General features: G+C 44.5%; 1 protein-coding gene across 9 annotated transcripts in view; it reads left to right on the forward strand.

The window, feature by feature from the left end:
* The window catches only part of ATP2B1 (ATPase plasma membrane Ca2+ transporting 1), a 275,438-nt gene that overhangs the window by 58,158 nt on the left and 191,505 nt on the right, over positions 1 to 25,775 (forward strand). For all 9 annotated transcript variants that reach the window (XM_077471059.1, XM_077471058.1, XM_077471064.1 and 6 more), the window contains exon 2: positions 11,064 to 11,492. In XM_077471059.1, the coding sequence (XP_077327185.1) occupies positions 11,294 to 11,492 (199 nt within the window). In that variant the 5' untranslated portion in view covers positions 11,064 to 11,293. The remainder of the gene's footprint in view (positions 1 to 11,063; positions 11,493 to 25,775) is intronic.

Consider the following 25,775-nt stretch of genomic DNA (forward strand, 5'->3'; position numbering starts at 1 on the left):
GAGCTCTGATGCAGACTCGGGCCCTGCTGCGGCTGGAGACCCCTGCTCTGACCTATCAGGCGTGGCTCACCAGGACCGTTCGGATAGTGAGGATGATTCCCCATCCGGGTACGACAAGGCGCTTATTGGAGCACTTATCACAGCTGTGCGTAATACCCTGACGATTCAGGAGCCAGCGGATTCCTCTGCTGATCTACCGGTCCCTTTTGGGTCCCACAAGCCAGCACCTTCACCTAAGGTGTTCCCGTATTTGATTTATTTTGAGAAATTCATCAACAGGGAATGGGGTCGCCCGGAACAGACCTTTTTCAGTCCCCAAAAATTTGGCAGTGCGTTACCCCTTTGAGGAAAGCCTTCTCAAAAAGTGGTCGGCTCCTCCGGTCGTGGACCCCCCAGTATCTAGGTTAAATAAAGTAACCACTATCCCGGTTGAGGGGACGCCTGCATTCAAGGATCCCACGGATAGGAAGGCTGAGGCGGTGGCTCGTTCCTTGTTTACGGTTGTGGGGTCAGCCATGCGACCTGTACTGGCATCTGCACTGGTGTCACCCTGAGTGGGCAAAACTTTTGCACCGCGAATTGGGAGAGCAGAATGAGATTCAGGGAGATTCCTCTGACCCTTTCACAGAAGGTGGTCTTTCTAGTTGCCATCACATCGGCCAGGAGGGTTTTGGAACTGGCGGCCTTGTCCTGCAAGTCGCCTTATCTGGTCATCCACAGGGATAAGGTGGTGGTGCGTCCGCAACCGTCCTTTCTACCTAAGGTGGTCTCGGCCTTTCATATCAATGAGGACATTGTATTGCCATCATTGTGTCCTAAGCCGAAGCACCCCAAGCAGGTGGCCCTTCACGCTCTCTGGATGTGGTTAGGACTCTGCCACAGCTTCCTTTCGGAAGTCACTCAGTTTCGGTGGCTGGTCCTAAGCAGGGCATGGTGGTCTCATCGGCCACCATTTCCAGGTGGATCAGACAGATTGTATTCCAAGCCTACGCCTTGAAGGAGCAGGTGTCTCTCTTTCCAGTCACGGCCCACTCTACAAGAGCAATCGGAACGTCTTTGGCCTTCTGACACCAAGCGTCGGTCGCTCAGGTGTGTAAGGCGGCGACCTGGTTGTCTGTCAGTGCATCGGCGATGACTGTTTTGGCTGCAAAGTTTTGCAGGCGGCTGTGTAGTTGCAATTGAATGAATTTTTCCTGGTTTTTCGATAAACGCAGTACTGTTTTTTGGTTAATGCACTGTTGCATTACTTCCGCAATGTTGCGGTCTTGGGGAGCACTCCTGTTGAGGATACCCGGTTATATAGTGGTGTTTTTCCACACACTGCTGTGTTTTGGTGGGTTTAGTTTCACTAGTTCCCACTTGCCATGGTGGATGAAGTTTTTATGCTGTTTTTCCCACCCCTTGTTTGGCACTGCTTGGGGATGTCCCATTTAATTAGAGAGGAGCTGTGTCAGTCGAATACAAGAGAAAATAGGATTTTTTGTACTCGCTGTAAAATCCTTTTCTCTGTAATTCATCGTCCGACACAGCACCGACCCCCCTCCTTTTTTATTTTATTTTTTTATTTATTTTTTTCTACATTCTACTGCTTGTTGACATACTGAAGCTACTAGGAGCAGTGGGAAGGGTTGATGGCATGGGGCCCGCCCCCCTGGGGCGGGATTAAAGTTCTGTGTATTGTGTAACAATTTTGCCTAGTTTCTCCTAATGGCAGGCTATACAACCCATTTAGTTAGAGAGGAGCTGTGTCGGTCGGTGAATTACTGAGAAGGATTTTACGGTGAGTACAAAAAATCCTATTTGTGTGTGTGTGTGTGTATATGTGTGTGTGTATATGTTTGTGTGTGTGTATATATGTATGTATGTGTGTGTGTGTGTATATATGTGTATATATATATATATATATATATATATATATATATATATATAATATCTAACATACATGCATACATGCATACATGTCGCTAGGTAAATAATCTGACCAGACTATATTCTCCCAGTAGTTCACAGGTTTGTCTAAATGTTGTACAGCAAACCTTAATTGAGCTTCAACATGCTTTTTCTTCAGCAATGGAGTCTTGCATTGTAAGCAGGCATACAGGCCATGGCGGTTGAGTGCATTACTTAGTAGTTTCATTTGAAACAATTGTACCTGCTAATTTCAGGTCTTTCTGAAGCTCTTCTCAATACATTTGAGTAGCCTGACCTGATTAGATGCAACCAAAAGTTTACTATTTTAGTTTCTCATATGGTTCACACTGTTCTAGTTACTGACATTTTGCTGCAAAGGTGACTAGTCCTGCTGGGCTACCTGTAATTTATGGGACATTGCACTATGGGGGGGGGGAAGGGGGTGTTATGAGTGTGTGTGTGTGTGTGTGTGTGTGTGTGTGTGTGTGTGTGTGTGTGTGTTTTTTATTAATACAAAAAAAAAAAAATTCTGAAAGTCAGCCAGGCAATCAGGGGAAAGGGAGGCTGCATTCACACCTGCGCGTAGCGTTTTTTTGCGGCGTTTATTTTACCGCGATTTGCCGCAAATTTGTGCAGGGCAAAAGGTCACCAATGTTAAAAGAAAACCGCCCAAATCAGCCCCATTCGCGTGACAAAAAAGGGTCCGGAACTTGTTTGAGCTTCAGGCGTAGGGCTTCAAGCGACTTGGAGTGGAGATGTGAACCATCTCCATTGAGAATAATGGATTTTTTCCTCTCCAGCGTTTTGTAGCTTCAGGCGTCAAGCTACAAAACGCTCAGGTGGGATTGGGGTCTAAGGGCAGTGCCAGCTCAGGGCTCTGTGTCTGAATGGATACGTGGAGCTCTGACTCAGCTTGGATGACCCCTATAGCAAGCTGCTGACTGAGGGGCATTCGAGGGAGGGACTAGGAGCAGCAAAGAGGGACTTGAGAAGAGCAGGATCCAGGCTTCTCTGTGCAAAACCAACTGCTCAGAGGAGGCAAGTATAACATGGTGCTTTTGTGTTTTTTTTTTTTTTTTTTTTTTTTTGCCTTTACAATCACTTTTTAAAGGGAATTTCTTGGGGACCCCCAAGTCACCAGAACTAGTGTCCCCATTGCAAGATTTCCCCTTTATTAATTTTTTGTGGGAACAATCTAAAATTTGGATTTTTTTTACTTTCACTTTTCAATGATCATAGTAAACAGGACAAATAGTGTGAATCCCACTAAAGGGGGTACAGACAGCAATAAGAAACCACAAAAAAAAATAAAAAATAAAAAATAAAACACAAAAAACTAACTTGTTCTAATCCCACTCTACTCTATCCAAAACAACTAAAAAGGCGAAATGACTTTATTTTAATCTTAAATTTGACATGCAGAATATGTTATGGTGTTATCAGATAGTTCAGGAACCCTGAAGATTCACATGCAATGTCCTAGAATATATCAAGCACTTTGTGCTGTCAGACGAGTATGAATTGTGCATTGTGCAAGGGGCAATAAAGTGTAGTTGCACACCCATACAATTCACAATGGCAGTGTTAAATTATTATTTTTTTTTTTTATTCTCTATACACACAGAAAGGAAGAAGTCTTACAAATAGTTGTCGTTGGAAGATTTTCCTTTTATGGTCTTATGTACACTGGGTGGTTAGCACCAATTCTTGAGGTACAAGTGTTTAGGTGTGGGCTGATGGCTGGATGGTGCACAAAGTGCTACTGATATTTAGGGGCAGTATGCTTCCAGTGACAAATTCCTGGAATGCAAGCAAAAAGTGTGTGTAAATTTACGCAACAGCCCAAAAATCAACAAGCTTCATGCATGATGTAACAAAAAAAATCACTAAAATGTGTGAGCCAGTGCTAGTCTCTCGAAACCCACTTAGTGAGTTCTTATTTCATTGTCTGGTGTTTTTTCTATATTGAATGAAGTGTAAATATTGCAATCCCATAATGTAAGGGCGTCCAAACTGCACCACTACAGAGTTTTGGACACTTTACATATTGAACACATTTGATTTTGCAGCATTTAGTTATCCGTGCAAGGCTTCACCTTTATGGCGATTTTATAAGCATTTCTGTTTTGGCATTTACTCATTTATGTATTTGTGATTTATATTTACGCTTTTTGTTTAATTTTCTGTTTATTGAATAGTGTGTGTGGGTGGGTGTGTGTGTGTGTGTGTGTGTGTGTGTGTGTGTGTGTGTGTGTGTGTGTGTGTACGTGTACGTTTTGCTCTTTAGGAATCTCAACCAGGAAAAAGATTTAGGTGGTCCAAAGCTAGACTGGGGAAAATATTTTTACCCTTGCAATGGGTTCCCATCTCCACTGCTTATTTTACTTAGGAGTTGACAAATTTGGTGCTATAGACATACATTTTCCTTATTGCTTACTTCTGCAGGCTTCTTTTTTGCGCAACCGGTTCCCTGAAGGCACTTCCTGGTTGCGGCTCTGGCATCCTCCCATACAATACAGGATGCCGTTGGGCGCCCCACAACCTGGGAGCATAGGACAGCAGAAGAGGACTGAGTGAGGAACATAGGAGTAGATGACCTTTTTGCATGCATTGACCGGCAAAAAGCGTCCATGGCTGACCCCTAGCATTAGATTATCTGCAGGAGACAGCTCCTGCAGCCAATCACCGGGATCCCCCGCTGGGTGTCTTACTGCATGTAATCTGTGTCTGGTGCATTTGCAAGTGTGAAGGTACCCTGCAGGTTTTTCTTCAGAGCTTGGCTTTAACGTTCTTTGGCAATACATATTTAGCATTGCTCCACGCCTGGCTGGTTTGTGGCTAGAGTTGCTATCTGGAGATTTGTGGCTTTTCTTGGCAAATTACCTTTTTTGTGAATTCTTTTGTGATTTCTTCGTATTTTGTCATGTTTCGTATACAGTTAAGGGGATGCTCTAATTTTTGCTGTGTTCTGTAACCCCACACTACATGGGTTTGTCAGGCCTCAGATGAACTAATTAGATTAACCAAGAAGCTTTCCTTAGATAATCATTTAGGGAGCCATTTCTTATGCTGGAGCTCGCTGCTGATAATGTGCAGTTGAAGGTCAGATGCTTAGCAGAGAATAGCAGCAGCAGAAGCTTAATCTCAGGCAGTGGTTTAAAATTACTTAACCGTTGGCTTTTTAAATTTTCATCAAAGCCTTTTATTCAAGCCTGATCTCTTGGCAAAAACAATAACCAATACTTGATGAAAACATGCTCATTTGCAGCCTGTGTTAACAGTAGATCCCCCTTGGTGCTTTTTGAAAGAATGAATGGTAAGTGTTCTTTTCTTGGACAGAATATGATACAGGGTTAAATGGGAGAGCTATTGCGTAAGAATCTCTTGTCTTTCTGTTCCTTCATAGCAGGGTTACAAGCTAAGCTAAAGACATTTGGTGTTTGTCATCCTCTGCCCAAAATAGTTCCACTTAAATTAGGCACACGCTTGCAGGAGATTGGCATTGGAAGCTTGCAATCTTGGGATCGATATACATTTTTTTTTTCTTTATGCTTACATTTGTAAAAATCTCATAAGAAAAAAAATATACAGCCCACCAGGGTTTAAAGTGACCATAAAGTCTTGTTTGTTTTTATAGAAAAAGAAAGTTATGCTTACCTGCGCTGTTGCACTGGATTTGCACAGAGCAGCCCATATCCTCCTCTTCTCGGGTCCCTCTACTGTGCTCCAGGCCCCTCCTTCCTGTTGAGTGCCCCCACAGCAAGCAGCTTGCTATGGGGGGCACCCAAGCTGAGCTGCAGCTCCCTGTGTCCGGACATGTAGCTGCGGTTCAATCCCGCCCCCTCTCATGATTGGCTAACTGATACAGCAGCAGCGCCATTGGCTCCTGCTGTTAAAGTCAGAGTCCCGGACGGCTGAGACACTCGTGGACAGATGGCGCTCAAATTAGCTGCTGCACACAGAAGGCTTTTTATATTAATGCATTAAAGCTAAATTAGAGTTCCACGAACTTCCACACATCAAATACCCCCTCCAGTGCCACATTTGCCACCTTTCGGGGGATCAATTACCTGTGAAATGCAGGTATCTGCTCCCACTTCCGGGGAAAAATCACTGTACATTGTGCAAACTACATAATGTCAGCCCCTCCTCCTCCCATATATTAAGTCAGTTACAGTATTTTTGGCTGCTGACTTTAAATTTTTTATATTTTTTTTTTACCCAGGAACTCTGTTTAAACAATTTTTTTTTTTTAGCGATACGGCACTGCATCGTTTTAACTGAAAATTGCGACGATGTACCCAAAAAACACACCCAATATTTTTTTTTTTAAATCTAATTGCTTCACCAATTTAGGCCAATTTGTATTCTGCTACATATTTTTGGTAAAAATAACCTCCATTAGCTTCTATTGATTGGTTTGCGTAAAGTTATAGCGTCTACAAAATAGGGTATAGATTTATGGCATCTTTATTTAATTTGATTTTTTTTTTTTACTAGTCATGGCAGTGAGCTTCGATTTTTAGTGGGACTGCAACATTACGGCAGACCGGACACCTGACATTTTTGCCACTTTTTTTTTGGGAACTAGTGTCATTATTAGTAATCAGTGCTAAAAATATGCACTGACATTGTACTAATGGCACTGGCAGGGAAGGGGTTTAATAGCAGGGGCAATCAAGGGGTTAAATGAGTAACTTCACTGTGTTCTAACTGTATGGGGGATGGGCTGCCTGGAACACACAGATCCTGTCTTCATGCATAAAAGGACAGGATTTGTGTCATCTCCTGACAGAACAGAGATCTGCCTAGTTTATTATGGGAGATCCCTGTTCTGTCACACAGGGGAATGATCGCAAGCGGCTGGACTCGCTGATTGGCTCTCCCACCAGCCAATGGGCACATGCGAGCCCCCAAATTGCAGTGTACAAGTCAGTGGTACACCTACGGCGATCTGCGCAGCCATGCCAATCTGCCGCAGTATAATGACTGCGGCTGGTCAGCAAGTGGTTATATTGGAATAGTTCTTTAAGGGCCCTTTCAGACATGCGTATCCGTATCCAGCCATCCGCTTGCTCAGCAGGGATCGCTCTGTTGATCCCCGCTGAGCCGGTGGATGACAAGTCCTCAGTCTCTGCACACTGTGCAAAAAACAGACCTGTAGGAGAGACCGCTCACCTCTGTTGGGGGGGGGGGGGGGGGGGTTCAGATGATTATGGACTGCCTGTCCATTTTCATCCTATCTGCCAGATGGCTAGAAAGTTGGACGTCTGTCCGTCTGCATTTTGCGGATCGGATCTCGGCTGACATGTCACCGCTGACATCTGTCGCTCCATAGAGCTGACAGACGGATCTGAACAGTCCGCATGTGTGAAAGGGCCCGAATGGTAACAAAAACCCATACCTGATCATGTTCTACTACAGTAGCTTCATACCAAGTGTTGTAATGAAAAGGTGTCTGAACATGTATTTGGGTATCTTACATTGATCCATATCAGCTGTTCTAGGGTTTGAATAAATTGAGTAACCAAATTTATGAACATACAGTGGTGTGAAAAAGTGTTTGCCCCCTTCCTCATTTCCTGTTCCTTTGCATGTTTGTCACACTTAAGTGTTTCGTGAACATCAAACCAATTTAAACAATAGTCAAGGACAACACAAGTAAACACAAAATGCAATTTGTAAATTAAGGTGTTTATTATTAAAGGTGAAAAAAAATCCAAACCATCATGGCCCTGTGTGAAAAAGTGATTGCCCCCCTTGTTAAAACATACTATAACTGTGGTTGTCCACACCTGAGTTCAATTTCTCTAGCCAAACCCAGGCCTGATTATTGCCACACCTGTTCACAATCAAGGAATCACTTAAATAGGAGCTGCTTGACACAGTAAGGTCCACCAGAAGATCCTTAAAAGCTACACATCATGCCGAGACCCAAAGAAATTCAGGAACAATTGAGAAAGAAAGTAATTGAGATCTATCAGTCTGGAAAGGGTTATAAAGCCATTTCCAAAGCTTTGGGAATCCAGCGAACCACAGTGAGAGCCATTATCCACAAATGGCGAAGACATGGAACAGTGGTGAACCTTCCCAGGAGTGGCCGGCCGCCCAAAATTACCCCAAGAGCGCAGCGACGACTCATCCAAGAGGTCACAAAAGACCCCACAACAACGTCCAAGGAACTGCAGGCCTCACTTGCCTCAGTTAAGGTCAGCGTTCATGCCTCCACCATCAGGAAAAGACTGGGCAAAATGGCCTGCATGACAGAGTTCCAAGGAGAAAACCACTGCTGAGCAAAAAGAACATCAAAGCTCGTCTCAATTTCTCCACAACACATCTTGATGATCCCCAAGACTTTTGGGACAACATTCTGTGGACCGATGAGACAAAAGTGGAACTCTTTGGAAGGTGTGTGTCCAAGTATATCTGGCGTAGAAGGAACACTGCATATCATAAAAAGAACATTATACCAACAGTAAAATATGGTGGTGGTAGTGTGATGGTCTGGGGCTGTTTTGCTGCTTCAGGACCTGGAAGACTTGCCGTGATAAAAGGAACTATGAATTCTGCTGTCTACCAAGAGATCCTGAAGGAGAATGTCCGACCATCTGTTCGTGTACTCAAGCTGAAACGAACTTGGGTTCTGCAGCAGGACAATGATCCTAAACACACCAGCAAGTCCACCACCGAATGGCTGAAGAAAAACAAAATGAAGACTTTGGAGTGGCCTAGCCAAAGTCCTGACCTGAATCCTATTGAGATGTTGTGGTATGACCTTAAAAAGGCCGTTCATGCTCGAAAACCCTCTAATGTAACTGAATTAGGACAATTCTGCAAAGATGAGTGGGCCAAAATTCCTCCAGGACGCTGTAAAAGCCTCATTGCACGTTATCGCAAACGCTTGGTTGCAGTTGTTGCTGCTAAGGGTGGCCCAACCAGTTATTAGGTTTAGGGGGCAATCACTTTTTCACACAGGGCCATGATGGTTTGGATTTTTTTTTCACCTTTAATAATAAACACCTTCATTTACAAATTGCATTTTGTGTTTACTTGTGTTGTCCTTGACTATTGTTTAAATTGGTTTGATGTTCCGAAACACTTAAGTGTGACAAACATGCAAAGGAACAGGAAATGAGGAAGGGGGCAAACACTTTTTCACACCACTGTAATCTCCATTACTCTAATTCAGTGGTTCTCAACCTGGGGGTCGAATGATTTGCCAGGGGTCACTGAATACTGGGCTGTTCCTGAAGCCCATGCAGCTCTCCCAGCCTTTTTGCGGCCGCCCAGCAGGGTCTATCCCTGGAGCCTGTGGCCACCCAGTTGGGCTGTTCTTGGAGCTTGCGGCCAGTCACTCAGCCTCTTCATAGGCACCCATTCAGTTCACGGCATGACTGGGGGGGCAGAGTCTAGAGGTCAGCTCACTGGTGAGGAATATGAAGTGGGAGGGGCTGGAGGAGGTCCCATCTCCTGATTTTAGCATAGTTATCACTGCTACAAGGCAACACAAAATCTGAGACTCGGTGAAACTGGAGACACAGTGGGTGACACTACCTGTGATTATAGTTGCCATTAAAAGGGTCTCGGAGCACTAAATGTCTGCGGGTTAGGGGAGCAAATTACTGTATTGGCATATAACACGCACCTTTTCACCCTGAAAATCGGGTGCAAATAGCGTGTGCGTGTAATACGCCGATACTGCAATTTGGGCTGCCTAGGACGGAACGGGGAGGGGGGTGAGACGAGTGTCAGCTTACATTCAGAGAGAATCTCCTGTTTACTCTGCGGCCTCTGTAATAGGGAGTCCCGTCTCTCCTGGGCTGGTATTGGACCACTGTTCTGTCTATCATAGAAGTCAGTCATAGAGGCGGGACTTTATATTAAAGATGCCGCCGAGTAAACAGGATATTCTCACTGTAATCGTATAACGCTCGTCCTGCCCCCTCCAAAGCAGCAGTAATCTGAGGTCACGCTGCAGATGGGCAATTGGTGAGGTTGTATTGATGGGCACTGACCCTTATTTTGCTTCAAAATTCAAATTTTGCTTTATTTAAAATTTGAATTTTTTTTTCCCCTGAAACTTCCCTCCTAAAATGAAGGGGCATTTTATACGCCTATGCATGTTGTATGCCGTTTAAATACAGTACTTGCCTTGGGTGTTGACGACCCACGCTACAAAAATATTTACTGTTGGGAGTCCCCACAACTTGGGCAATTTTATCAAGGGGTCATGGCACTAGAAGGTTGAGAACCACTGCTCTAGTCAGATTAGTATTCTGACCGACTTTAGATGTGTTTGAGATCCTTGTGAACACAGGTGGTTTAACTTGAATTCTGTATTGAACGTTAGGCCTCGTTCACACAATGTGCAGAGACGTGAGTTTTTCTGCACTGGTCCCTACAAAGAAAACAATTGTTCTTTACAGGTATGTGCCCTTTTCACACCATAACACTGGTATCCGGTGCAATTTTTTTCTGTGCGATGTATACAGTTTTCTGCGCAAGAAAAGACATGACTTCAACACTGTGGTGTGAACAGGGCACATATAGAGGCTGTGGAGTGTGGGGGTTTTTTTTTTTTTTTTTTTTTTCCTTGCATATTTCTGCGCAGGAAAAAACATAACTAATACAAGGGTTATGGTGGCGTCTCTTCATATGGTGTGAACAAGCCCCACGCAAGTCAAATCTGTGTTTTTTTTCCATCAGTTCTGCATGTATAGTGTGAAGGAGGCTTTAAAATGACTTGTCCTTTTTTTCAGTTTTTACATGTCTCTCTTGAATATCTGGGAATGCTAATTGTATGGTCTTGTAAGACTACGATCATACATAACACTATGCTAATTTTAAACATTTTAACATCCAAAATCACAGGGTGGAATGTAACATATCAATTTGTCAGTTGGCTTTTTTGTTTTACAAACTATATTTAAGTTGCTGCATAACCTCTTATGGTGAGACTATGGACCACCTATTATGTCAGATTGGTCCTCAAACGATGAATGTTAGTAATGGGGTAGTATAATAGCTTTTATTAAGTTGTATGTGAAAATAGCTTGTGATTTAGTATTGATTTTAAGGCACACTTCCACATCAAACTCTAAGACCATATTCACATCTGTAAAATAACTTTTTTTTTTCCCTTCTCTTCCTAGACTTTTCTGGATGCAATTTCATAAAATAATGCCGTTGTTTACCATGGAACAGTATTCAAGACATATCTGTGGAATTACCCTTCAAGCTTTTTGAATATCCCTTAAAATGCACGTGATATAGTGTTTGACAAGAGGCTTCGTTTTTTTTTTTTGGGCTGTGAAGACCCCTTCCCAGCTGGATTTCCTGACCTTCTCTGCCTATTTGCCTGCCCAAGGGGATTGTGGCAGAAATGGCGAACAATTCGGTTGCATACAGTGGTGTAAAAAACTCTACAAATGAAACAAACCATGGTGGAGAATTTGGGATCAATGTTCAAGGGCTCCGGGACCTTATGGAATTAAGATCCACAGATGCATTACAGAAAATTCAAGAATGCTATGGAGATGTATATGGCATATGTAGTAGATTGAAAACCTCACCACATGATGGTAAGGAAACTTCTGTCACCATTTATTGTATAGCCTATTGGGTTTTGAATTTCAGTGTTTTTATCCAAAATACTTGAGTGCCCATTCACTCCATGCAGTGCGTGTGATTTTCATGTGGATAAATGCAACAATTTTGAATGCTACTCGGTGCATGAGAAAAATAAATCCTGAACAGGGTGGTGTTTGGTTTTTTTTTTTTGGTTTTTTTTGCGCTATAAACAGAGCGACAATTTTGAAAACACCACCTTCTTTTTTTTTTATTTTTATTTTTTTACTTTTCTATAAAAAAAATTCAATAAAAAAAATCCTCAGTTTAGGCCGATATGTATTCATATTTTTGGTTAAGAAATTGCAATAAGCCTGTATTGATTGCACCTACAAAATAGCTTATTGATTTATGTCCTTATTGAACAGAGATTGTCGCCTGGTACCCCAAGATGTGAACGGAGCCATAAAGTGGTTGTAAACAGTCATGAAATTTGAAAGCGCATATATCTGCAGTGTTTACTTGTCTCTCTCCACAACTCTAAGTTTCGTTCCTCTCTGGAGTCACTTCTGAGAGGTTTTCCAGATAGATAGATAGATAGATAGATAGATAACTGAGAGACCTTGGTGTGGCGTTTGTCTATTCAGAATACAGTTCTGCATGTTCCTTAGTTCCTCAGCCTATGTGGAGGGTGGAGGGACCTTTCCTCCCATCAGCTCTCACACAGTGTAGAAAAGCTGTAACTGCAGCTCACTACCCCCTCCTCTGTACTCCTCCCAAATGCATTTTTAGCACAATTCTGTGGGTTTGAAGGGCTGTAGACAAAATAATGCAGATAAAAAAGTAAAACCTATGTAGGAAGTTTTGGTTTTATATTGATCACCTGAGGCTTTTCCCTTCACTTGGTGTATATGAGCGGTTTTACAACCCATTATAAGTGGAGGAGAATTTGCAACAGGTGCAAAACCTAAAAATCTAAAAACCTAAACAAGATTTCTCGCCTTTTCAATTCTGTTTTAGTTCTTTCTGAATGTCCAAAATGTACCTCGTCAGGAGGGACATTTCGGATAATTCTAATTGGTCAGTGCCGGCACATATCCCTTAATTAGGGAATTTCTCTCACTTCCTGTTTTGGATATAGGACGGGAAGAGAAGGTAAATCTCCCTTACAGGGGTTATTATAGCCCTCTTACTCTATCCAAAATGGGAAACATTTTGCCTATACTGTAGTTTTTACTTCTAACAGAACTGCCAAGTTGCTAATGCCTCTGTGTTTCTCCAAACCTACACACTTTTCCAGGGGGAGTGTATATTATGGTGGTGCTATAATTGATACTGAAGTATCATACAAGGCTGCTCAGATCACAGCCCTGGTCCAATTTCTTTACTGGACTTGCCTTTATGGACTTTTTTTTTTTTTTTTTTTATAGTTTATTTTAAATTTTCAACATACAGAAGGAAATATACATGAAATATTAACATATCGAGACAGTGCAGGTATACTTTGATTACAGGGCATACAAAATCTGAACACATAGAGGTATAGTGATGTGATTAAAGTATTAGTTTGAGGGGGAGAGAGATTGTCGCATCCCTAAAGAATAGAAATTGAGGCGGCCCTCTACCGTATCCTTAAGGGGGTTATCGACAAACTGTAAACATACCATTTAACCTCAAAGCTGTACACAAAGAAAAAGAATTCAGACCTTCTCTCGGGGATATGTATGTATCCAGATTTAACTAATTGGGGTCAGTCCCATCAGAGCCATATAGACTCATTCCATGTTGACCATGTTTTAGAAAATTTCTGCACCTTTCCCTCCCCTATGGCTGTCAAGTGTTCCGCAATTGATCAGCACTGTAGCAGACATACGTAGAATGGAAGTGTTGGTGGAGAGATAGACAACCATAACCTGGGGATGACCCTTTTTAGCAGCCAATAAGATGGACAACAATCTGCGCAAGGCCTTAGAAATACCAGGAAAAGGGAGGCCTAGCAGATAATGCATGGGCGTCAGGGGAATAGGAATGCCCACCAGTGTTTCTAACAGATTTTGGAGTTGGAGCCAGAACTGGTGGACTAGGGGGCAGTCCCAAAAAATGTGGTAGTGAGAGCCGACTTCCCCACCACATCTCCAGCATTGCTTTGAAATCTGTTAAGGACATGTAGAATATCTGAGGTCCTGTACCAGTGCATTAGGACTTTGTATGCAGTTTCCTTGTGGGTCACACATCGAGAGATTCTGGAAGTGTGCTCCCATATGCTCCCCCAATCCACCAGGGAAATATTGTGCTATAAAATCTGAGACCATTTCCTCATGTAGTGGTGAGTATTTACCATCATAGGAATAGCTTCATGCAATATTGTGTAAATGGTAGAGATCAGTCGGGGCTTGTAAGGACCTTTAGCACATAGGATCTCAAAGTCTTTTGGTTTGTCCAGAGTCGCAGAAGGGGATCTGGTGGAGAAAAAATGTCTGATCTGTAAAGTATGAATGTAGAAGCTTTTGGGGGATCTGATGTTGCTTTTACAAGGTGGGAAAAGTCAATAAATGGCGTGTCGTTGGGTTAACAAAATGTCGGAGTTGGGAAAAAGTCCAGCTTGGGTCCATGGTAGCCTGTCCTACGACTGTATGCTATCTGGGATGTCTGGTTTAAATAGGATATTCAAAAGCAGTGGACACGGTGAGGATAGGGAAAAGCGATCAGCGCACCTTTTCCAAATCTTCAGCGTGAACAACATGGGAGCTAGGTATATGTTCCATAATTGGGGCATATGAAGGGCAGTGGAAGGCCAGAGCATGTAGCAAGGATGAACCGGGGCTGTAACACTCATTTCTATTTCTGACCATCTGGGGCCTTCCGGGAGGTCCAGGAGGTAAGAACTCTCAGGTGTGAGGCATAATAGTATTTGATGAAATCTGGGCCTGCCAGGACCACCGTCCCTGCCAACCTGTGGGATGTGTTATTCCAAATAAAATGGAGGCTTCGCCTTTGAAGGGATTTCGGCTGCGACAGAGGGATTGCCACTGGTAAAGTTTCAAACAAATATAATAACTTAGGAAGGATAGACCTTTTGAGAACGTTGATTCGGCCCAACAGGGATAGGGGGAGAGATGTCCAGTGTGTCAGCAAAAGATTAATTTATGAAAGGGGGGGGGGGGGAATTGGCCTTATATAAAGTATCATAGGAAGCAGTAAGGTGAACCCCCCCAAGTATTTGAGTGAGGATACCAGGGGTAATTATACATACTTTGGAGGGAAGATAGCAGGGCTGGTGTTTTGTTTTATAGGTAATGCTGCTTTTTTAGTATCATTAATTTTGAAACCCCAGAGGCTACTAAAAGTGGATAGTATGTGGTGAAGGTGTGGTAGGGATGTGTGTGGATGGGTGAGAATTAGGAGAACATCATCCGCGAATAAGGATGGTTTAATATTCTGCGTTTCGGAGGCGAACTCCTTTATGGACTTTTCTAGATGTTATGCATATTAATCCAATGCGTTCTAAACCCATACCTTGGTGATCTTAGATTCCATCAAATATTCAGCTAAATTTAATATTGCCTCACCTTCCTTTACTTCATCTTTTCAATTGTCCTCTGTCCTCTCTTGGCATGGACAAATAAATATAATCTTAGAGAACGATTTTACCACAGTCTACTACCTAATTAGAGCTGCACGATTAATTGTTAGGAATCGAAATTGTGATTCTTTTCCCTTCACGGTCTTAAATCAGCATTTCCCGATTCTATCTAACAAGTGCAGAGAGTTCTCTGACAGCTTAAAGCAAAAATCCAGGCAGCCTGCCAAGTTTTATCACAACATCGGGGATGACTATAAACAAAGTAACATTTCGTTCTTAGATCAAAGGGATGCACTTCCAGTGAGGGCAGTTTAACCTAAAGACCTAAACTCATTTGCTGCTTACAAGTTAAAAATCAATATTTATTGGTAGAAAATTACTCGCAACCCCCAAACATGATATTAAAAAAAAAAATATTTATATTATACTTTTTTTTTTATTTTATTTTTTTTTTGCTGAGACCCTACAGAATAAAATGTTGGTTGTTGCAATATTTTTTGCATTTTTATTCTGATCAACTGCTGATTTTGCACAAAAATTAGAAACTCAGAGCCCCCCTACTAAACAACATACGAATAAGATACCTAATGGAATCCCTGTTAAGGAACAATGATTCTCCTTTTGAAATTACAACCTTTTAAGGCACTTTAAAACTAATTTGACTAAACATTATCACTTATATACTTCTTTCCTTTTGGAAAAAAAGAGGGGGGGGGGGGAAACAAGGGGGGCATTGGGACTTTACATGAAGTATGTGGTAGCAAGAGAGTACAAGGTGAACTAATAGGAATTTTATTGATCGTTGCAATTCGATTTACAAGAAATAAATAAATACAATGATAAACAAAGTAATAAACAATGCATGATAATGGTAATAATGAAAATAATAATACAGCATGATAATAACATAAATATTACAAAGTATCATAATAATAAAACTCCAAAGTTCACCGCAGCAAGATTGAATAAAAGCATATGTAAGATAATGTCTGCAGGACCAAGGTCTTTGTGCACCAATTAGGGTAATATCAAAATCTGAATGTATTCAAAAGAAGCACGGCATATGATAGCTCTACGCACGTTTCGTGGCCTTTATACCACTCATCAGGAGCAGAGCACGTGTTCAATCTATAATAAAGAGTAATATGATATTCAGAAGTAAGGTAAATAAAAAATAAAAATAGTAATGAAAACGCATGAAAAAAGGTTAGGGTAAACGAGTCACCCACACCTAATACATGCTTACTCACTTAGGTAAGTGCACTGATAGTCTAGTAGGTGGGTGCCGCAAGCCGTCCAAAATACACCCCCAACCGGGAGCCGTGGTGGGTAACTCAATGGAGATAGCCACAAGGCCGCAGCGCAAGCAGGCATGGAATCACCACGAGGCACTTCTATAGAGAGTGAAAGATTAGAACCATTAGGAGATATGCAAGGTGTGAAGATGGTGAAGGATTAAGAAAGATAGTAAGGGGAGCTGAATGTTAAGAAGAAAGAGAGAATATAAAAAAGTTAGGGCTCACCGGGCAAAAGAGTGAGGGGACCAAACATAGGGCTGTTAGCCATAGGAATGCAGTGAAGGAGTGAAAGATTTAATTAAAAGACTGCATGTTATCTGGTGTATAAAAAGCCTTGAGTGACCACACCCTCTAAAGAGCCGCCCCCATGAGTATCACCACAAGTCATCCCACCACCGTCACGCCGCATGGCGAAATGGGGGGAGAAGAGGGCTTCCGCCAGCCGGATAGTATATATCTCCAGTCTGGCGGCTCCGAACTGCCCCCATAGTGCCAGCAGTGTGTAAAACTCAACTGCAAGGACGTAGCAGCAATAAAAGAACGCTGCACATCCTGCGTGAATTGCGTGACGTCGACGCACAGTGAGACGCATCCACCCATCAGGCGTCCAATGACGCAAAGGATGGGAGGAGACTATCAGTGTGCGTCACAGCTCCCGGAAATGGAGATGGAAGCCGGACGTCATAGCAGGACGTCATATATACTATCCGGCTGGCGGAAGCCCTCTTCTCCCCCCATTTCGCCATGCGGCGTGACGGTGGTGGGATGACTTGTGGTGATACTCATGGGGGCGGCTCTTTAGAGGGTGTGGTCACTCAAGGCTTTTTATACACCAGATCACATGCAGTCTTTTAATTAAATCTTTCACTCCTTCACTGCATTCCTATGGCTAACAGCCCTATGTTTGGTCCCCTCACTCTTTTGCCCGGTGAGCCCTAACTTTTTTATATTCTCTCTTTCTTCTTAACATTCAGCTCCCCTTACTATCTTTCTTAATCCTTCACCATCTTCACACCTTGCATATCTCCTAATGGTTCTAATCTTTCACTCTCTATAGAAGTGCCTCGTGGTGATTCCATGCCTGCTTGCGCTGCGGCCTTGTGGCTATCTCCATTGAGTTACCCACCACGGCTCCCGGTTGGGGGTGTATTTTGGACGGCTTGCGGCACCCACCTACTAGACTATCAGTGCACTTACCTAAGTGAGTAAGCATGTATTAGGTGTGGGTGACTCGTTTACCCTAACCTTTTTTCATGCGTTTTCATTACTATTTTTATTTTTTATTTACCTTACTTCTGAATATCATATTACTCTTTATTATAGATTGAACACGTGCTCTGCTCCTGATGAGTGGTATAAAGGCCACGAAACGTGCGTAGAGCTATCATATGCCGTGCTTCTTTTGAATACATTCAGATTTTGATATTACCCTAATTGGTGCACAAAGACCTTGGTCCTGCAGACATTATCTTACATATGCTTTTATTCAATCTTGCTGCGGTGAACTTTGGAGTTTTATTATTATGATACTTTGTAATATTTATGTTATTATCATGCTGTATTATTATTTTCATTATTACCATTATCATGCATTGTTTATTACTTTGTTTATCATTGTATTTATTTATTTCTTGTAAATCTAATTGCAACGATCAATAAAATTCCTATTAGTTCACCTTGTACTCTCTTGCTACCACATACTTCATGTAAAGTCCCAATGTCCCCCTTGTTTCCCCCCCCCCCCCCCCTCTTTTTTTGAATACAATAGGGATGGAAACGCATGACCTTACCAGGCCATAGTTTCATTTAAAGTCCCGTGGGATGGAAGCACATGACCTTACCAGGCCATAGCTTCGTTAAAAGTCCCAATCCATGTCCATTATGCATCACATTCTTTCCTTTTGGGGTAAGGCTTCTGACACTGCCTCACTTTACTGCACCCTCTGGGACTGAGTCCTTAATAAATCTGAATGGCTGAAATGATCAAAAGGTCTTGAAATACACAAGCGCTGGGGAACTCTTAAAAATTTTCCACCACTGGCATTTTACCCAAACAAGATTAATTAAATCTCAACCTATCCAGCAACTTTTCAGGGGGTGTTGTGAAGAGGGTGACATGCTTCGTATATGGTGGGCTTGCCTGTGGAAAATGATTAACTCAGTACTGGAAATGAATGTCCCCAAAGATCTGTGGGAAGCCCTTCTCAACATTACAAGAAACAATATCCCCAGATGAGACCATATCATTTATCACACATTTTTATAGCTGGTAAACCGACGCCAACCTCTAGCTTGGAATAAATTACATCCCAGGATTTAGAATAAATTTGTCACTGAAAAATGAACCATGATCTTGGAGGGTACCCACAATATTTATTTTCTTATGGCAACAAAGACTTGACTACTCCCCTCCTTCTCACACAGCATGTTTACTGCTTGCTCGGAATGTCTGAGAAGGCCCCTTTTTCTCTTGCCCACCTCTTGGGACTAATAAGCGGCCTCTGAACTTCCTCTTCCCCCTTTCCCTTCACTTTTCCCTGCTTTCTCCCCTACTTGCTATTTTTTTCCTAACTCTATACTTGTTTTGGGGAACGTGTCTTTTTTTTTTTTATATTTACATTTCTCAATGGGAGGATGGGGGTCCTGCTTCCCTTCCTCTTTCTCTGGCTTTATTGTATACAGTGGCAAAGTATGGAGACCCCTGGAATTAACTGGTTTTCTGCAGTAATTTTCCACGACATGTGATCTTCAAAAGAGTAGTATGGCATTGAAGGCAGCCTGCATACTCGCCTAGGTGGTTGAAGCATTGGTATCCAGCCGCCTAGAAGACCTAGAACCAAGCAATCAGACTGCCAATTGCTTGGTTCTCTGGCTTCACTGAGAAAAGCGTCTGTCAGTCACAACTCTTGTGCCCATCCAGTGCTTACTGGAGCACTGTCCTATTGGGGGAGGTGGGAGTGGGTGGTTTAGGCTGTCAGCGTCTCGCTGGGAGGCTGAGCTAGCTGCCATCCAGGCATCTGGATGGGTCCTGACAAAGTTGGGATCTCTGGAGTCTGGACTGGCTGAGTGACGTCAGCTGACAGTGCTCTGAATAAAAGTCACTGGAGTGCAGAACAAAGTGCATTCCTGTGACCTACAGAAGTAGGGCCAAAACTTCTCCTTTTTAAACCATATTTGTTATATTCATTCTTTGCTGTTTGGACAGATGTGGAAAGCTTCCCCTTTTTTTTTTTTTTTTTTTTTTTTTTTTTTACCAGCTAAATGGTTTTTATTGCTGGTTTTTAAATTAATTTTGATGTCTTCTAAATAGTCGGTTACCAATTCGGTCATCTCGAATGTCTAATTGTATTAAATAGGAAACTAAAGTGGTTAACCACTTCAGCCGATCTACCCCCTTCTTGACCAGAGCACTTTTTGCGATTCAGCACTGCATCGCTTTAAATGACAACTGCGCGGTCTTGTGATGTTGTACCCTAAATGACAACTGCGCGGTCTTGTGATGTTGTACCCTAACAAATTTTTTTTTTCCCACAACTGAAGCTTTCTTTTGGTGGTATTTGATTACCTGTGTGGTTTTATTTTTTTGCCCTATAAACAAAAAAGAAAGTCAATTTAGAAAAAACACATTTTTCTCCAGTCATCTTCCAGGACGGCACACCTGAGAGATGACTGGTCCACCTGACAGGAAACACAATCAACAACAAGTTCAAAAGTCCCCACCCCTCCCTCAGACCCTCAGTTATTGATTGTGTTTCCCACAAGTGGCAGCGAAACCAAGTTACTTTTTCTTTTTTTTTTTTTTTTTCTTTTTAAATGGAGGGGTCTGGGACCTTTTTTCTCCAAAAATCTTTCCCCAGAACTTGAGACTCGAGCAGACAGGGAGTCTGCGGTAGTCTCAGGTAAGGTCGGATACTGACCTCCATGGGGTAAGCGTCTCCTGAGGGAGACTAATTACAGGCTCACAAGACAGGGGAGTTGTCTTGATAGCGCTGTCCCCCGTCCGGAGAAAGGACTCTGAGAAAAGGGGGGTCGGTGACCTCTTACTTTTTCTTATACCCCTTTTTTTCCCCCAGCTGGGCTCAAGTGGGCAGGGAGCCTGCGTAAGTCCAGAGAGGTCACCACCCGGATGGGAGACCCTCGGGGGGTGGGGGGGTGTAAGTTCCTGCCTAGTTACAGGAATAGTACAGGCTGCATAAACAGGGGAGTTGTTTTTTGCAGCTCTGTTCCCCGTTTGTACTGTTTTGCCCCCCTTACCTGGATCTCAGGCAGCGTCGGTGTAGGGCTCCGTCTGCGGTGCATGGTGCTGGGTACAGGGCGTGCGTTACAGCGTCTCTGCGCATGCCCGGAAGTCCGTTGCGCCGTCCGAACGTCACTTCCGGGCGACGGGCTTCTTGAAAAATGGCGCCATTCACCATACAAGACAAGACGCTGTAGCTGGTGCAGGGGAAAGCACCCAGGCAGCACGGACAGGGCTGGAGACGGATTGAGCCGCAGATCCAGGCCCACGACCACACATCCTCGGCAGCAAACAGGAGGGGACGCTCAGGACAGCACTCGGTCCACCTTTGCGATCCTGCGGGGCAGTGAAGACGCCATGGACATGGAAGGGGCATCCGAGCAGACAGCCAGCGAGGTTGCCACGGGGGGTGAGTGATCCGGCTGTTTATTGTAGGAGCAAGGTACTCTGTGAGACCCCCTTCTCCTTTAGGACATGTGTAGCTGATGGGGACCCAGGATTCTGCCCAGGGGTCAGCCAGTAGGTCCAAGGGTAAGGCTACTTCTAAGTCCAGGCGCTGCGGGTATTGCAACTCTAAGCTGCCACAAGACCACAGCAAGCCCTTCTGCGATAGATGCATTTTAAAGCTCGCTGGCAAGGAGACCACTCAGGTAGTGAAGGATTGTCGGGCCTTACAGTCAGATGTTAGCTACCCTTCAGGCCTTCCGTGCTACACTGGAGAAAGGTCGGGATGAGGGTATCCCTCTGGGAGAGATACCCCTCTTTCACAAGAAGACTTATCTACGTCCTACACGGGTTCCCAGGACCAGGTCTCTTTTATATCCGAGGCAGAGGAAGGTCAGGCCCCAGATTTTAGTACTGGGGAGGAGGATTCGGACCAGGATAGCCAGGGAGAGGCTAAGCCTGGAGGTCTCTTGTTCTCGACAGATGATATGGAAGGCTTATTAAAAGCCATCTATGCCTCAGAGGATATACAAGTGCCTTCTACTCAGGTGTCAGCCCAGGATAGGGTGTATAGAGGCCTAGGGAGGTTACAGGCCAGAACCTTTCCTGTGCACCAGTCCCTGAAGGATATAATCCTCAGGGAATGGAAGGAGCCTGAACGCAAGCTTCTTAGGTTAAAAACCTGGAAGAGAAGGTGTCCTTTCAAGGACGAGGAGGAAGAGAGGTTCTTTAAGACTCCCCGCCTAGATGCAGCCTTAGCACAGGTATCCAAAAGGTCCGATCTGTCCTTTGAGGATGCAGGAAGCATTCAGGACCAGATGGACAAGAAGTCAGAGATCCTACTCAGGAGTGCTTGGGAGGCAAATGCGGCGGCTATGGCTCCCGCCTTAGCCTCGGCCTGTGTAGCCAGAAATGCAGACGCGTGGCTGGACAGACTAATGGAACACGTCTCGCGTAACAAAGAGGCTAAAGAGATTGTAGACTCGCTGGAGGTAATCAGCAGAGCAGTAACATATGTGGCAGATGCAGCGGTGGAGACTGTCAGAACCACAGCTAAGTCAGCGGCACTTCTAAATTCCGCTAGGAGGGCCCTATGGGTAAAGACCTGGGATGGGGACTTCACCTCTAAGTCTCGTCTCTGTGGGATTCCCTTTGAGGGCTCCCTGCTCTTTGGCTCAGGTTTGGATCAGGTCCTCTCCCGGTCCACAGAGAGGGGAAAGAAATTCCCGGTGAAACCTAAAAAAAGAGAAGGGCAAGAGATTTTTTCGTGCCCCCCAGTCAAGAGGTCAGCATAAGGGGAGAAGCGACCAGAGGAAAAAGTGGGGTCTTGGGAAGGGAAAGGGAAAAGGTGCGATCCTTTTTTCCGGTTCTGCTCCCTCCCATAAGGAAGCCAAATGACGCCACCGTAAAGGTAGGCGCAAGGCTCCGCGGTTTCCTTTCCGAGTGGCAGAAGGTTACGCAGAGTCCATATATTCTAAGCCTCCTAAGAGGGGTACAGGCTAGAGTTTCAGCTGTCTCCTCCACAAAATTTTCTGGTCACCTTTCTCCCCCGGGATCCTACCAAGGCAGAGGGTCTGCTGGGAAGTATACGAGAACTGGCAGAGCAAGACGTTATTGCTCCGGTGCCAGTCAGCCAGTTGACCCAGGGCTTTTACTCGCATGTTTTCGTGGTTCCGAAGCCCTCGGGCAAGTTTCGGTTGATAATAAATTTAAGAGGTCTCAACCGTTACTTATTACACAAAAAGTTCAGAATGGAAAGCATCTATTCTGTAAGGAGACCTCTTCAGGCAGGAGTGTTTATGGTCACTCTGGACCTGAAAGACGCATATTTGCATATACCCATAGCTCCAGAACACCAGAAATACTTACGCTTCGCAATACAGATGCAGCAGAAAATTGAGCATTGGCAGTTCAGGGCACTCCCCTTTGGTCTAGCAGCCAGTCCAAGGGTTTTCACAAAGGTAATGGCCTAGGTGGTGGCATACCTACATCTCCAGGGAATAGGTTTGATACCCTACCTGGACGATTTACTGGTCTACGGGGTGGATCAAACGCAGACCTTGAGAGACAGGGACACAGTGCTGAGGACCCTGGAGTCCTTGGGTTGGATGGTCAGCCGGGAGAAGTCCTTGCTTACTCCATCTCAGACCAAGCTTTACCTGGGCTACCTGATAGACTCGCAGTCACAGAGGGTCTTCTTACCAGCAGAAAAGGTAGCGAAAGTCCAGGCTACAGTTATCACCCTCCTCCAAGGGAGGGTAGCCTCCCTGAGGTATATCATGAGACTCTTGGGTCTCATGACCTCTTGTATACCGGCAGTGACTTGGGCGCAACTCCATTCTCAGCAACTCCAAGCCTTCCTTCTTGCCTCCTGGGGAGGAAGAAAAGAAGCGTTGGAAAGAAGAGTGTCTATCACAGAAGAGGTTGCTCTCTCCCTACAGTGGTGGCTCGACTCAGACAATTTGTCGAGGGGTCGCTCCTGGTTCCAGATGGAACCACTGGTCCTAACCACGGACGCCAGCGCCTGGGGTTGGGGTGCTCACTTGAGAGACCGGTATACCCAGGGGTCCTGGAACTACAGCCAAGCCAGAGAGTCCTCCAATTTCAGGGAACTTCTGGCAGTAGGCAAGGCGCTAAGCTCCTTCCAAGAGCAACTTCAGGGCAGAGAGGTCCAGATCCTCTCGGACAACCTGGTCGCGGTTGCCTACCTGAACCACCAAGGGGGGACAAGATCAGACAGGCTGAGGAGGTTGACTCAGGAGATCCTAGAGGAAGCGGAGGGGAGGATCCTCTCGCTCTCAGCGGTACATTTAAAGGGGTCCCTCAATGTTCAGGCCGATTTCCTAAGCAGACAACCCATCCTTCAGGGAGAATGGGGGCTGAACAAGGAGGTCTTTGCCCTGGTGTGCAGACACTTTGGCAGACCAGAAGTAGATTTATTCGCTTCTCGGAAGAATGCGAAGGTCCGCAGGTTTTTCTCCCTCTCCAAGGAACAGGGAGCAGAGGGAGTAGACGCCTTTGTACAGATGTGGGATTTCAGGCTGGCCTATGCCTTTCCCCCACTAGCACTCATTCCCAGAGTTCTACAAAAATTGGCTCAGTCAAGGACAGACCTGGTGTTGATAGCACCCTGTTGGCAGAAGAGGGTTTGGTTTCCCTCCATTCAGAACCGTTTAGTAGCTCCCCCGCTGCATTTGCCGATACGAGACCTGCTCGTTCAAGGTCCAGTCTTTCACCCCGACCCGGGACGTCTCTCTGACAGCATGGCTCTTGAGAGGTAAATCCTCCGTGATAGGGGTTGCTCGGAGAAAGTGATAGATACTCTTCTCCTCAGTAGAAAGGGAGTCACCAGGAAAATTTATGCAAAGGTCTGGAAAGTTTTCTCCCGTTGGTTACAGTCTAAGCAGGGGACTCTTCAGATGACACCTACCATCCTAGATTTTCTTCAGGAGGGGGTGGACCAGGGTTTAGCAGTTAGCACTCTTAAGGTCCAGGTAGCAGCCCTGTCTGTTTTTTGACAGGAGACTAGCACAGGAACCCCTGATAAAAAATTTTGTTGGCCAGGGAAAGGGTGACCCCAGTCAGGTTGGTCAGGTGCCCTCCGTGGGACTTATCCCTGGTGTTAGATGCCCTGACAAGAGGGCCCTTTGAGCCGGTGGCTCAGATTTCCGTTCGATTATTATCATTACCACGGCCAGAAGGGTTAGTGATTTACAGGCTCTTTCGATTAAGGAGCCATTTTTGCGTATCCTAGAGGATAGGATAATCCTCAATCAGGATCCCCTTTAATTGCCGAAGGTAGCTTCGGGTTTTCACAGAACAGATTATTCTCCCGTCCTTCTGCCTGAATCCTAAGAATAAGGAAGAGGAAAGGTTCCATCTCTTAGACGTCAGGTGCTGTCTCCTAGCGTACTTAGAGAGAGTAAGACTTTAGGAGATCCAGTCACTTACTAATCACCTTCTCAGGGAAGAGAAAGGGTTTACAAGCTTCTAAGCCAACGATGGCGAGATGGATCAGACAGACCATAACTATAGCTTATGGGCAGGCAGGTAAACCAGTACCTACCCACCTTAAGGCGCATTCAACCAGGTCCCTGGCGACCTCCTGGGCAGAAAGGGCAGGCGCCTCAATCGACCAGATCTGCAGGGCAGCAACATGGACGAGCCACAAGACATTTCTGAGGCACTACAGAGTGGAGCTGTTGTCTCCTCAGGACTTGGCATTTGGCAGGAAGGTCCTACAAGCGGTTGTCCCACCCTAAGGTAGGCCTGAACTTCTTGCTCATCCTCTCAGGTGTGCCGTCCTGGAAGATGACTGGAGAAAATGACCAGTTGCACTTACCGGTAACGGGTTTTCTAGGAAATCTTCCAGGACGGCAGGCCTACTTCCCTACCCTTGTTTTGTTGGTGTGGTATGTTCATTCCTCACAGAATGTTCCCTCTGACACTGGTGTGGGGTCTTTTCCTTTGCCATAACTGAGGGTCTGAGGGAGGGATGGGGACTTTTGAACTTGTGGTTGATTGTGTTTCCTGTCAGGTGGACCAGTCATCTCTCAGGTGTGCCGTCCTGGAAGATTTCCTAGAAAACCCGTTACCGGTAAGTGTGACTGGTCATTTTTACTATAATAAAAACTTTTTTTTTTTTTTCCCCCCTGTTTAGGCCGATATGTATTCAAGCATTTTATTGGTTTGCGCAAGTTTATAGCATCTACAAAATAGGGGATAGCTTTATGGC

This window comes from Lithobates pipiens, unplaced genomic scaffold, assembly GCF_037356315.1.
Source record: "Lithobates pipiens isolate NorthernLeopardFrog02 unplaced genomic scaffold, aLitPip1_a1.2 Scaffold_8, whole genome shotgun sequence".
Lineage (NCBI taxonomy): Eukaryota > Metazoa > Chordata > Amphibia > Anura > Ranidae > Lithobates > Lithobates pipiens.